Source organism: Marmota monax, unplaced genomic scaffold, assembly GCF_021218885.2.
Source record: "Marmota monax isolate L192 unplaced genomic scaffold, Marmota_monax_Labrador192_F-V1.1 WCK01_AAM20220418_F8-fsc00008, whole genome shotgun sequence".
NCBI classification, from domain to species: Eukaryota; Metazoa; Chordata; class Mammalia; order Rodentia; family Sciuridae; genus Marmota; species Marmota monax.
In genome coordinates, this window is record NW_026694432.1 from 15,031,922 (window position 1) to 15,046,028 (window position 14,107).

A 14,107-nucleotide genomic window follows, 5' to 3' on the forward strand; every position below is an offset into this window, starting at 1 on the left:
CATCTCGAGTGCCCTCCAGTCTTCCTCTCATTGATTTTCTTCAGAGTGCTTGAAGAAAGTCCAAAAATTGATCTGATATGTTTATTCATTGACTTCTTTGTTGTCTCTCCTTCCCTCCCTGGAATGTGGGGATCAGGGACCTTGCTGTATCCCTAGCACCAGAGCAGTTGCTGGTTTGTTGATGGCATAAAATTTACATAAATATTTATTGAATGCATACATCAATTCATGACTGCGTGAACACAGGAGAGAAGGATTAGACTGGAGGGATTTGATCATCAAGGTGACGGTGGGCCCAGAGGCTCTGCCTCCTTTTCCAAAAGACAGGGTCCCCGAGCCCAGCTGAGTAGACCTGGAAAGCCAGCCCTGCTCTGGATTCCCTGCCTGATTTCCCTCTTCCCCATGACTCTCAGGACTTTGTGGTCATTAGGGGCTGGCCTACTCTGGCCCTCCCCTCGTCTTCTCCATAAAGAACTGTTATGGACTTTATTTCCAGCAGAGGGCACTACACATGGTCATCAGGATTCTGACTTGGTTCCCCACATTCCCATAATTCATCACACAGGAAACCAGAGAGCAGTGGCCCCAGGGCTCTTTCTAGAGAGGAGTGGTGCAGCCCCAGCTGCTGCCCACCAAAGGCCCACAGTTCAGATGAAAAACAAGACAGCCCGTGGGAACCACTGCATAGTGACAGTTAGGGTCTAGTTAGCACTGTGGTGTTGGGGGGACCTTCAAGGAAGGGAAACTAAAGGGGTCGGGTAGAGACTAGAGGGAGAATGGAGGAAGCTGGGTTTTTGGAACAATGTATTAGTCACCTATTGCTGTGCAACAAGTTGCCACAAACCTAGTGGGTTAAATGTGGAGAAAAGGCACACTCATACATGCTGGTGGGACTGCAAATTGGTGCAGCCACTCTGAAAGGATTATAGAGATTCCTCAGAAACTTGGAATGGACCATTTGCCCAGCTATCCCACTCCTCGGTCTACACCCAAAATCAGCTTACTACAGTGACACAGTCACATCAATATTTTTAGCAGCTCAATTCACAATAGCCAAACTATGGAATCAACTTAGATACCCTTCAAGATGAATGGATAAAGAAAATGTGCTACATATACATAATGAAATATTACTCAGCCTTAAAGAAGAAATTATGGCATGTGCAAGCAAATGGATAGAGCTGGAGAATATCATGCTAAGCAAAATAATTCAATCCCCAAAAGGCAAAGGCTGAATGTTTTCTCTGACAGGCGAATGCTAATTCACAATAAGAGGGGTGGGGTGGCCAGGGAAAAATAGAGGAACTTTGGATTAGGCAGAGGGCAGTGAGGGAACAAGAGGGCATATGGGATTAGGGAGGATAATAGAATGAATTAGACATTATTACCCTGTGGATATACATGATTACACAACCAGTGTGATTCTACATCATGTACAACCAGAAGAATGAGAAGTTATACACCATTTATGTATGATATATCAAAATGCACTCTACTGTCATGTATAACTCATTAGAATTTTTTAAAATATCTGTTTATATAGTTTAAACATTTTCATGTGTAAACACACACTTATACAGCTTCTGCAGGTCAGAGGTCCAGGAACAGCTGGATTCAGCTGCAAACAAGGTGTCCACTAGGACTGGTTCTCAGCTGGTGGCTCAACTGGGGCAGGATCCATGCCCCATTTGTGTGGTTGCTGCAGCATCTAGATCCTGGCAGTTGCAGGGCTGAGAGCTTCTTCCTTTTTTTTTTTTTTTTTTTTTTTTTTTTGCTGGATGTAGACCTGAGGCTGCCTTTGGCTGCTAGAGATTCCCTGCAATTTCTTGCTACGTGGGTTTCCTAAAGTCAGCTGCTTATTTCACTGAACCGCAAGGAGAATCTCTGGGCAGACTGGGAAGTGAGATGGGGTATTACATACCATTACATAACCAGGGAAGTGACATCCCTCTCCTTTGCCAGGCTCTATTGATTAAAAGTTAGGTGACAAGTTCTGCCCACATTTAATGGGAAGGGGTCAAACAATGGTGTAGACACCAGATGGGGGAATCATGGAACTGCCACTCTAGAGGGTGTCAACCACGGTGCCTATCAGTGTTAAGGACTGTGCCAAATATGTTTACATATTCAACAAAATGGCCTGCAAGGCAGGTGTCATCCCATTCCACAGATGAGAAACTAAAGTCTCAGAGCAATGCACATTGGCCCAAGGTCCTGCCAGTATGAAGACTGGAACAAACATCAAGTGAACTTGGGCACAGTTGAGACCAAAGGCTCAGCATCCTTGTAGTGAGGAGCAGAGGCCTGAGAGAGGAAGGGCAGGGAGTAGCTAGAGGAGGGCTAGAGTGCCCCAGGAGACCTGAGACCACAGGAAACGAAGGGGGTAAAGTGCATTTTGAGAAAGAAAACAGAGCACTTAAGTCTAATGATCTCTATTTTCTCAATGAAGCAGAAAAAGAGGGTGTCTCCTGAGAGGGTGGAGGATGGGCTGGAGGGGAATCAGAACTGAGTTGGCACAGCAGCTGGGGGTGATGGGGAGCCGGAGCTTTGCCAGCCCAGGACACATTGCCAAGAGACTAGGCTGCTCCCGCGTGGAGACTTCAGGGTGGGGTCAGGGGTGGTACCCACTCCCTCCCAGCATTCACTCTCCTCATTGTGCCTTGGAGTGCTGTGATTCAGGCCAAGTCCATCTCTGTCACTGGAAGGAAAGTTCTCGCAGGACAAGGACCTAACAACAGGCGCCTCCCCTTGCCCAACACGGAACCCGGCACTTGAGAAGCCTCCCTAACCAGCCTGATTCCAGACAATAAATTTCTAAATTGTTCTTGTTTTACCTCTCATCCCTAATGGCTCACGCAATTCTAAAAGACATTTTGAAACTATGTATTTTTACTTTTATTTTGGAAGTTTAAACGGTGCTGTGGAGTAGAAAGTGGGGTTAGACATGGCATCGGGGAAGTGTGCCACATACCTAACTCGGGGACAGAAAATCAGCTCAGCATCTGAGGCCAGCCTTTGTGATATCAGGAAGTCAAAAGAACCATTTCACAATATTCTGTTTCAATCTACCTTGATTGGAATGAAACGTTGCCCACAGTGTACTGTGGCCTGGGGAAAAAAACATCCAGTTACTGTACAGACACTTGTAGTACCATCCTGCTCACGTCAAATTACCGTCAAGAAGCAGAAAACCTAACTCATGCCATCCTAGGTTCAAAAGAGAGAAACATTCAGTCACATCTTAAGGGTCATGTCCAGGAGGATCGATGCCCAGGGGCTCTACTATTTTGGCCTTGGTCTTAGGCTATTGGGTGGTAATTTGCTGGCAGCTGGCAGCATCTCTGGGAGCGCCACCCTTCCCAGGACTCCTATACAAAGCCCTAGATCTGCTCTAATGGGGTCATCTTGGGTCATATGCCCATGAGTCAGTGTGGCCAGAGTGATTCTGTCCTCTCATCAAGCCTTGGTCCCAGAAGGGAGTCACAAAAGGGAGTTGGGGTGCTGTGTGTGATGGAGAGGAGGAGTGGGTGCCAGGGGATTATATATTCAACATGCTCCGAGTCTAAGAGCTGTAGTCAGGAACCTCATTTTATTTGCCCAATCAGCATCTCTTCTCGTCCTAACTAGGGACACTGCTGGGGTTTCATCCTGGCCCACTAAGGGAAGCTAAGTCTTGTTGGAGACTTCGTATCCAGAAGGACTGGAGGAACCCTGGGTCCCTGCCAGTCCATCTGAAGTCCAGCTGCCTAACCTTTGCTGGACGTGGTGCCACTATGGGGTGCACTCCTGTTGACAGTCTTGTCATGTTTCTCTGATGGGACCTAGAGTGGAACCATGAGCTGTGCTCCAGCCTGTCACCCCCACCACCAGAGCTGGGTCTAGTAGTTTTCCCACACCTGACCCCGACCCAAGGAGGGTCTTCCAACCCAGTAGACCACTTGGAACCTGGGGCTCCTGCCTCATGACTCTGACCTTCACATCTCTGCTCCACGCAATTTACACATTGCTGCCACCTGTTCTCCAAGCCACCGCCCACCCCCCACCCCCAGTCCCAACCTCTCTCCAAAGCCACTCAATTCCCCAACACAAGTGGCAACAGCTATTCAAACACCACTCATGAGACCAGGGCCAGGAAGTAGAGTTCAATGGCACTTTATTTTTTTGGACTGGATGTATCCGTTTTTCCCAACACAGTTTTGCCTTTCTGCTGGTTCTTAGCCAGGATTTTCTTCATGCCATGGTTTTGCTTCCGATAGACTTCAAGCTCCTCAAAGTACTTCACTCTCAAGAGAGCTGCTTTCTGTTCATATGGCTGCTTTCCCATCTCTGTTTCTGTAGACCACATCTTCCCACTGGCCTTTGCTACCTGCACCACTGACCAGGTGGGGTTCTCCTTCATCAGCTGGGAATAGTGATCTTGGCAGAAGAGCAGGAAGGATGATGGAGGCCGTCTGGGGGCCAAGGGGTCCCGTTTTCTACGTTTTTTCTTCTTGCCAACGAAGTGCAACATTTCTTCCTGATAGCGGGCTTTGTCGAGCTTGGCCAGGGCTTCATATTTGGCCTTTTCATGCTTTGAGATGGATCTCCATTTTTCTGAACACTTTTTAGAGAACTCTTTAAAACCAAGGTAGGTATTTGGCTGCTGTTCCTTGAGTTTGTTTCTGAAATTCAACAAAAAGTGGACGTAGGAAGAGACGTTCACCTTGGGCTTCAGCTGGACTTCTCCCATGTTCACAAGATCATGCTTTTTTCTGGATTCAGTACCTTGGACAGCAGAGACTTTTGCGGGCACATCCAGGAGCAATCTACAAGGTGCTCCGCTTGTGGTGATTTTTTTCTCTCTGGGAAGAGCTGCAGTCCCAGGTTGGCTTTTTCAGTGGTGGTCCTATTGTTGGGTCAGAGGAAGAGAATTGTGACGTCACTCTCAAGCGGGCCAATCCTGGCCCGCACTTGCGTGCATTTGCATACAGGGGCTCTGATTGGTTGGTTCCACAAGGGTCATTTTTCATCTCTCCAGAGCGATTGATGGTTTATCAAAAGCAAGCGATGGAGCTGCGGATTCCTCTGGGAACAATCCTCCTTGGCTTCCTGGAGGCAGAGGGGTTTTCCTCTGCTTTGAGGGCTTTAAATCTCTTGGGTGTAGTAACCAGGGTCTGCCTCCCTCGCTGTAAGAGTGTCAGGATGCCGCATCATCCCTTCCAAAGACGGGCTGGAAATAATGAACAGGAGGGGGTGGACGGCCCCCGAGATGTCATGATAAAATGTGAAAAGTCTTTCTGTTTGCCTTGAACAGTGGCAGCTCCTGCTGTACAAAGGGTTTAGTAGTAACTCTAAAAATAATCGGCTATGACAGGTGTGACTCTGTTCCTGTCAGGACAAAGTTGTCTAATTTAAAACCTGAGCACTCCGGCTATGAGTATGAACTCTTCATTTCTCTGAAGAAATTTGAGGGGAAAGAGGGAGGAGAAACTCGTGGTTTTATTAATTACTCTCAAGTCCATGAGAATGCAGTAGCATTCTTGACACCTCAGAAGCCTCCCCACGCTCCCAGGCAGGGTCCCCGTTCCTTATCATTAGAGCACAAAGCTCTAACTGCCACACTCAAACTAGTTGGCCTCTACCTTTTTAAAGAATATTTCAGGAAGCTTCCAGTTGGAAGAAAAAGACAAGAAAAGTGTTGTTTGCTGACCTTCAGACCCTGCTCTGTACTTGCTTACGTGGAATTGGATTTAATACAACTCTGTGGTTGGTGATAGTGTCATATTTATAGGATGAGAAAACTGAGTTTCATTGACATGAGAAATAACAAGTTCAAGGTCAAGACAGCTATTAACAGCTGGGAGTGTGGATTTTGACTGGCACTGTCTATCTCAAGCCTATGCTTCATCCTGCCTGCACAGAGCTGTATCCTGGGGGTCCAGGGTCCAGATGTGTGGTCTCCACTGCCGAACCTGACAAGGAAACTTGCCTACAACCACATTACAATTTGCATTTTTGCCAAATCCATTCTTAGGACTCTATGATAATTTCAATTTTTTGGCTTCCATTTAAAAAAAAAAAGATAGAAAATGATTGGAGTCCCCAGTCCTGAATTCTGGCCCCAGTTCTGCTGCAGGTGGTCATGCTGCCTAAGCCATGCCCTTCCTCCCTGTGAGCCCAGGTTTCTCATAAACTAAGCTTTTGAACTCACCAGGGAAGCCCCTCCAGGTGACATGCTGCAGTTTTGTCATCTCAGACGCCAGTGGAGGAAATCTGCATGTGAGTATGTGTGTGTTGGCATCAGGGGGATCTGGCCAATAAAGCAGATTTTTCTGGGGATATTTACCAGCATGGTTAGCTTTTTTCACTCTTCTTCTTTCTCCCAAGGGGCCAGAGACCGGCTCACCTGTTTGTTGAGCTTGAGCTGGCTGCAGAGATAAATGGGATTCTTCCTGAAATCCAAAGATGGGACGTGAGGAGGAACTTTAGCTAAAGTCGACACAGATTAATCAGACTGCTTAGGCATGTATACACATATGCACATGCAGGCATGCGTGCGTGCGTGCGCACACACACACACACACACACACACACAGAACAGTTTGTCTATGCTTCTGTGCGTAACTTCCTACCCTTCTCGTGAGGATACAATCCAGGAAGACTAAGCCCATGATAACCATCTGGAGGCTGGCAGATCCAGGAGGAGGCAGCAAGAGTGCAAAGCTATGGCAACCTGTTAGGCCAAACTACCAACTTGCAAGGGAGATGCGGATGTGCCTCTGTCAGGAGGCTAGGGAATCTGATCCCTGGCTTTCTAAGTCAGTGCCAGGGACACGTGTCAGTCTGCCCTTCCATACTCCCTTTCTACCCTTCTCTATTTGGCTCCATCCTGGGAAGCTGACACACAGGGGCCATACGAAGACTCCATGCCCTGTGGCCTCCCTTGCAGTTTGGCCTATGGGGACCCCATTACATCAGGGATGGAGAAAGGTGAAGTTGGGGTATTTGTGCTGCTGATTCCCTTCCCACAGGGTCACCTGGAGCTGGATGCCTCCCCCAACTGCAGGTCTTTGCTCCTCCTAAGTTGTCCCCTCGAAATGACTCTCCTTTCAGGTTCAGGAATTGCTCCCTTCCCCTGTCCCCTCCTGCCTAGGCTGATCACAGCTAGGCTTCTACTGGCCCTTGAGGACTCTGCCACTTTCATATATCCAGTGACTTTCCTGCACCTAGCCCTCACCCTGTAGATCGTCACTTTATTAAACACTCCTGGAATTATTCTGAGTCGCCATCTGTTTCCTGCTGACCAAAAGTGCCATGTCACTTGGCTGCCACTGTGCAGGCGTCAGTCCAAACCAGAAGGGTATTGAGCCTCTGGAGACCCAAGTGCCCAAAGTCACACAGCCTCGAGTGGCCTGCAGAGGCGGTGCCTGCCACTGTGGGAGAGCGACAAGACACCTGGCCTGGGAATTGTCATCTGAAGCCTCTGCATTATGAGATGACCCCCAGGCAGGCACAGTGATCTAGAGGGGCAGACAGTAAATACATTGTTTTATGAGCTCTAGAGTTTCTATTGCAAGTACTCAATCTGCCATGGTGGCTCAAAAACCACCATAGACAATATAAATGACTATGTGCCAATAAAACTATATTTACATAAACAGACTGTAGGCTGGGGCTCACTGTTGGGAGTCCCCCCCCCTCCAAAGACTAACTTCCCCATCCCCCGAGAAGAGCCATCCAATGGTGAGCCCTGCTGGCTCACATGATCCTTACCCACCAATCAGACTAGCCCTGCTGGCTCACATGATCCTTACCCACCAATCAGAAAGCACCCCATGCCAACTGTCAAACCCTTCAACCGTTAAACTGTCATAACTGTCAAACCACCCCTGGCTCTATAAATATGCAGAGCTGTTCCTCAATAACCAGGCATTTTCTCCGACGACGAGCCTTGTTCGATCTTTCATTGGTGCCGAGACCCAGGAGGGGGAATGCCTCGCTGCTCAAGGGCCCCCCTCTCTCAAGGCTTGCCGTCCTCGTCCACTCTTTCGAGCACTGCTACTACTCACACAACACTGGCTCTTCAGTAGGTGAGTTCCCCTATCGGGTATCCAACTTCAGACGGGCTACACAGGGGCTTTGACCGTGATCGTCCAGCAAACCTCTGACGCCCAATCTGGAGGAGAGAAACGCACCCCACCACGACCTTCACAGTCACAGTGGACTCTCTGGAACCTGGTTCATGAGCGGGAGGTCCTGAGGGGTGGAAGAACAGGCACTCCTCTCTCTCTCTCTCTCTCTCTCTCTCTCTCTCTCTCAACCACCCTTGTCCCTCTCCTGACCTATGGGGGCCTCTTCTTTCCTCCCTGCAGACTCCCCCTTATTAAATTCTGCACACAAGGTTGGCCTTACTATCAATTAGACAATCAAAGTCAATGGCCCCCAGGGGGATCCCTAGATCCCACAATTCTCAGAGAGCTGTTTAACTTCTGCAAGCACTCGAAAAAGTGGAAGGAGTTCCCCTATGTTTGAGGCTTTTTCTCTTCTTCATTCTCTCCCGACTTATCTGGCAGATGAACCCCCTCCCTACCGACCTCCCACATCGGCTCCGTCCAGCCCCTCAGGTGCTCCCCCTGACTCGGCTGACACCTTTAGTTTCCCCCAAACTAGGTCCTGCTCCCTAGTCCCACAAACCATGGCCTCCTTAAGAGAGGTTGCTGGACCTGAGGGCATTATCCTGGTACATATCCTGTTCTCTATGAATGACCTCATGCAACTAGAACGAAGGTTGGGCTCATTCACCACAGATCCCACCACTTTCATAAGAGAGTTTCAATGGGTACTCCAGGCTTATAGCCTCACTTATATGTTATTGGCTAATACTCTCCTTGAGGAACGTACCAGAGTCTGGAAACTTGCCAGAGCCCATGCGGACGAAACTCACAGAGTTAATCCCAATCACCCTCCGGGGCCACTTGCTGCCCCAGATCAAACTCCCAACTGGGATTATACACAAGCTGGCATACAGAGTAGGGACCGATTCTCCGCATGTATTATTGCTGGGCTCAAAAAAGTGGCATGTAAGGCTGATAATTTCCAAAAATTACAAGAGACCCCATTGGAATTTCTGGATCAGCTTACAAAAACCCTTCAGCAATAACCTAGATCCCAAAACCCCAGATGGCCATCATGTCCTTATGACATATTTCCTCTCGCAGAGCTACCCCAACATCTGGGCCAAACTAAAAAAGCTCGAACAAGGCCCTGCCACCCCCCAGACTGAGAAATTTCAGATGCTCGCCCAGGCCCTGCAGGGTGCTTCCTTGGGTCGCTGCCCATCACCACAGGTCAACCCCCCCGCCCCGGCACCTGCTTCAAGTGTGGCAAGGAGGGACATTGGGCCAGGGAATGCCCTGCACCACACACTCCGTGTACCCCATGCCCTAAATGTCAACAACAAGGTCATTGGGGCTCTGACTGTCCTAGATCCCGTAGGAGGCCTATGGCCAGGGAACCCTCTGACCTTTTGGGCATGGCAATTGAAGATTGATGGAGCCTTGGGTCCTTGTCCCTGGCCATAATAATCAATAGACAGGGACCCAGGGTGCGGATTCAGATGGATAGGTGCAAGGATGACTTTCTCCTTGAAACTGGGGCTACCTTCTCAGTCCTGACAGAATTCTGGGGGCAAACAGTGCCGTCCACCTCTCCTATTGTCAGGGTAGGAGGAAAGACCATTTTTCCAAGAAAGACTCTTCCCCTATTACCCTGTTCCATAGACAACTTCCCATTCTCTCAGATGTTCCTAGTTATGCCCCAATGTTCAGTTCCTTTGCTCGGTGGAGGTATTTTCTCTAAATTCAATACAACAATCAACATCCGGGCTCCTGGCATCAGTCAGGCCCCAGAATTGGCCTGTTCATCTTTTCTGGCCCTTTTGGTGAGGACTGGCCATTCTGCTCCACTTGTGAGGCTGACATGAAACACCATACTAAAAAGGACCCCTTACCTACGAACCTGGTTGACCTGATTGTATGGGATACCCACACCCCCTCCACCGTTTCCTGCTCACCAGTAAAGATCCTAATACCTTCCCCAATCAGGCTCAATACCCCCTGTCCACAAAAGCTCTTCTGGGCCTACAACCTATTATTCAGGACCTTCTTAGAAAGGAGTACCTCCGTCCTGCTCATTCCCCTTACAATACTCCCATACTAGCAGTATAAAAGCCCAACAGGTCCTGTCACTTAGTTCAGGACCTACCTCTCTTAGGCCCATACATCCTTTGATTCCCAGCCCATACACCCTGCTGTCTCAGATCCCCCACACTGCCACCTACTTCTCGGTCATAGATTTGATTTAAAGGATGCTTTCTTCTCCATTCCCCTTGTTGCCAAATCACAAGATCTTTTTGCCTTTACCTGGATAGATCCCACCACCAGACATTCTCGAACCTGGACTGTTCTTCCTCAGGGCTTTCAAGATAGTCCACACCTCTTTGGACAAACCTTGGCCTCCGAACTCCAATCTTTTCACCCCCAGTGCCCTGAATCCACCCTCTTGCAATATGTTGATTATCGTCCGGCAAATCTCTTTGCTCACCTGAGGGGAGGAAAGCACCCCACCACAGACTTTAAGGCTACGGTGGCCCTCAGGGACTCCTCCCTTGGGCAGATTCTTAAAGTCCTAGTCCTTTCACTTTTAAGACTCCGCTGCTAGAGAGACACTTACCCTCCCCTTCCTCTCTCTTGCCCTGCCTCTCCCCTCTTTCCAGCCCTGGAAGTATCTGGCCTCTCCAGGAGGGGTCCCAAAAAGCCAAGGTCTCCCACGGCTCGGGCTTCATCCAGGATGAGAGCTTCAACTGTCAGGATTCGGTGACAACCAATCGCTGCAGCTCAACCCTGCCACTTAGGCACTCCTGATTTTTTGGTTCTTTTGCCAGTAAATCAGTTTCCTCCTTCTCTGCGTCCTCTTCCCTCCTCTTTACATGGCTAATGTGCCCTCTCTGCTGGTCGACTCTCCCCTACAATGCCTCTTGATCAAATATAGCACCCAGGTCTGGCCCATTTATCCCTTAGACAACCAAAGCAGATGGCCCCTTTTTGGGTCCCTGGATCCCTCCATTCTAAGGGATCTCTACAATTAAATGGGTAGAGATCACTTATGTCCAGGCTTTCTTCTTGCTCTGATCCAATCCTGCTCTCTGCACCTCTTGCAAACCTCTACAAATTCTTCTAGCCCATCCAAGGGGAGCTCAACAGATGACACAGTTCTCCTACTTTCTTGGCCTTAAAGGGATATCGGGCCTCTCCACAAAAGGCCCAAATAGCATGTAAAGAGGTCACATATCTCTCAAGGGAAAAAGGCCATTACAGTTGACAGAAAACAGTTGATTGTGTCTATACCTACACCAAAGACCAAAGATGACATACTCTCCTTCTTGGTTTGGCTGGGTACTTCAGGGCCTGGAATTTCTCCCTCCTCACCAGGCCGCTATATAATCTGGCCAAGGACCCCCAAGATGAACCCCTACTCTCAGCAGTAGGGAAGCTCTTTAAAAAGGTCCTCCTCTGGGCACCCACCCTGCTTCTCCCCGACCTCTCCCGACCCTTCACCCTCTATATACATGAGAAACAGGGACAAAGTCTGGGCATTCTGAGTCAGGAATATGGCCCCACATTTGTACCAGTGGCCTACCTATCCAAACAGCTTGACCCCCACCGTCAGGGGCTGGCCCCCATGCCTCAGAGCCCTAGCAGTGGCCCAAGACCTCCAGAAAGAAGCACACAAGCTTACCTTGGGCTCCCCACTAACCATCTCATCTCCTCCCCATCTAAAGTATTTTCTCACTTACAAGGGGCTACAGTCACTTCCTCCTTCCAGAGTTCTATCCCTCCTTGTCTCATTCCTTGACCCTGCCTCCCTCCTCCCATCTTCTCCCTCACAAGATCCTGTCCACAAATGCCTGGAGATATTAGAGACGATTTTACCCTGCCCTACTACCATTTCTGAGGGACCCCTGCCCTCTTATACACGAAGGGGTTAAAGTGGCAGGGTATGCTGTCGTTTCCCTCGCATCCATCATACAGGCAAAACCTCTCCCACCCAATACCACCAACCAACAAGCTGAACTCATAGCTGCCACAAGGGCATGCGAGCTAGAGGAGGGAAAAACCCTCTCCCTATATAATATGTCTTCCATATCCTGATCTCCCACACTCCAGGCTGCCTTCCCAACTGGGAATAATCCATTGCAAGGCCCACCAAACTGACTCCTCCCTTAATACTATGGGGAATTCCAAGACCGATCAAGTGGCTCGATCAGCCGCCCTACAGAGCTTTACCTCCTCTCTGCTACTCTTCATTACCACCAGGGATCGGCCCAAAGATCCCCAACAACTCTTCCAGTTTCTTCACTCTCTATTCCATTCTAGTCCAGAGTCTCACTACTTTCCTTCACTCTTTTTTCACCCTTTCCCCACACAATAAGACCCTCCTACAACAGATCACTTCCCCTTGTCAGATCTGCCAGAGAACCAATACCAATACTCCATTAAAACCTAAACTTTCCCTTCTCATCAGGCCCGCAGTCATACCCCGGCTGCAGACTGGCAGATTGATTTCACCAACATGCCCCGAGTAAAAAACATTTTTATCTTCTTGTATTGGTAGATACTTTTTCGGGATGGGTCGAAGCCTTTCCCACTTCTAACAAATGGGCCTCTACGGTAGTTGATCTCTTGTTGCTTACTCACATAATCCCCCGTTTGGGGATGCCTACTTCTATCCAATCAGACAATGGCCCAGAATTCACCTCGCAGATAACTCAGGGACTGGCTCACATGCTATCACTCCCTTGGCATTTCCATTGCCCTTACCACCCCCAGGCTTCCAGAAAGGTTGAAAGGACCAATCGGTCCCTTAGACCCTCACCAAGCTTACCATGGAATTAAGCCTGGACTGGGTAAAGGTGCTCCCCTTGGCTTTATTGTGATTAGAACCTTGCTAAAGAAGCCTTCTAATCTCTCACCTTTTGAAGTCATGTATGGCCGTCCCCTTGTTCCTCCCGGACTGCCTACAGAACCCCTACCCATCTCAGAAACCTATGCCCTGCCCCTCCTCTTCCATCTACGCTCTGAACTCAAGCTATCAAGACTGGCTCCTTCCTGACCCCAGTCATAAAACTTAATGTATTTACTGTCTGCCCCTCTAGATCACCTCCTTAACACCTGGTCAACTAGTTTACTATTGCCCACGGGGGGAAAAGCCCCCTCTAAAACCAAAATGGGAGGGTCCTGCTCAGGTGATTATGTGCACTCCCTCGGCGGCCAAACTCAAGGCTGTTTAATATCCAACTTACCCGGTGGATTCACATTTCCAGGCTTAAGCCCAGCACTCCTACACCTTCATCAGAAGAGCCAATGATCGTCACCTGTCATTAAGTACTCTTGTCATGCCTCCCCACAAGATCCCCTCAAGCTCCGCTGATCCTGTGTCTCCATTCTTAGCCCAATACCTAATGCTCCCCCTCATTTCTGGCCCCTCTTGGGTCCTCTCTTCACCCTATGTCTGGAGATTCAAAGCAAGTGACCCTAAGGGCCCCCTCCAGCCAGACCCCCTTCTCCTCCTTACAGACCCCCACTTGCTTGGATCTGGCTGGTAGTGGGACCGTTGTGTGTTGTCCTTCTGACAAACCACTTAGGTGTCCAGAACATGATGACCCCTGAATAAGTGTAAACTACCTTTATCATAAGAGAGCACTTTACCAGTTGCCTTCTGGGCCTAAGGAGGAACATGTGTGTTATGAGATGACCCCCAGGCAGGCACAGTGATCTAGAGGGGCAGACAGTAAATACATTAAGTTTTATGAGCTCTAGAGTTTCTGTTGCAAGTACTCAATCTGCCATGGTGGCTCAAAAGCCACCATAGACAATATAAATGACTGTGACTATGTGCCAATAAAACTATATTTACATAAACAGGCTGTAGGCTGGGGGTCACAAGTCTGCTGAGCCCTGGTCCAGAGATGTGAGTTTAGTATTTCCAAACATTTCAGCTGTAGTCTGATAAGAAATGCATTTTACATCATGATTCATTTATATATATGCTTATTATGTATTTAATGCTT

At 48.8% G+C, this 14,107-nt stretch overlaps 2 protein-coding genes across 6 annotated transcripts in view; one reads left to right on the forward strand and one right to left on the reverse strand.

Annotated features, from left to right (window-relative positions):
- Csmd2 (CUB and Sushi multiple domains 2) overlaps positions 1 to 14,107 on the forward strand; it is a 548,321-nt gene that overhangs the window by 235,414 nt on the left and 298,800 nt on the right. The window lies entirely within an intron of this gene.
- Positions 4,154 to 4,729, reverse strand: Hmgb4 (high mobility group box 4). Its single transcript, XM_046418824.1, has one exon. It carries the CDS (start codon positions 4,727 to 4,729, stop codon positions 4,154 to 4,156), a length of 576 nt encoding a protein of 191 aa, XP_046274780.1.

Bases quoted from the DNA above. Each gene is read 5' to 3' on its own strand.
- Hmgb4 (XM_046418824.1), bottom strand. From the start codon at position 4,729: ATGGGAGAAGTCCAGCTGAAGCCCAAGGTGAACGTCTCTTCCTACGTC.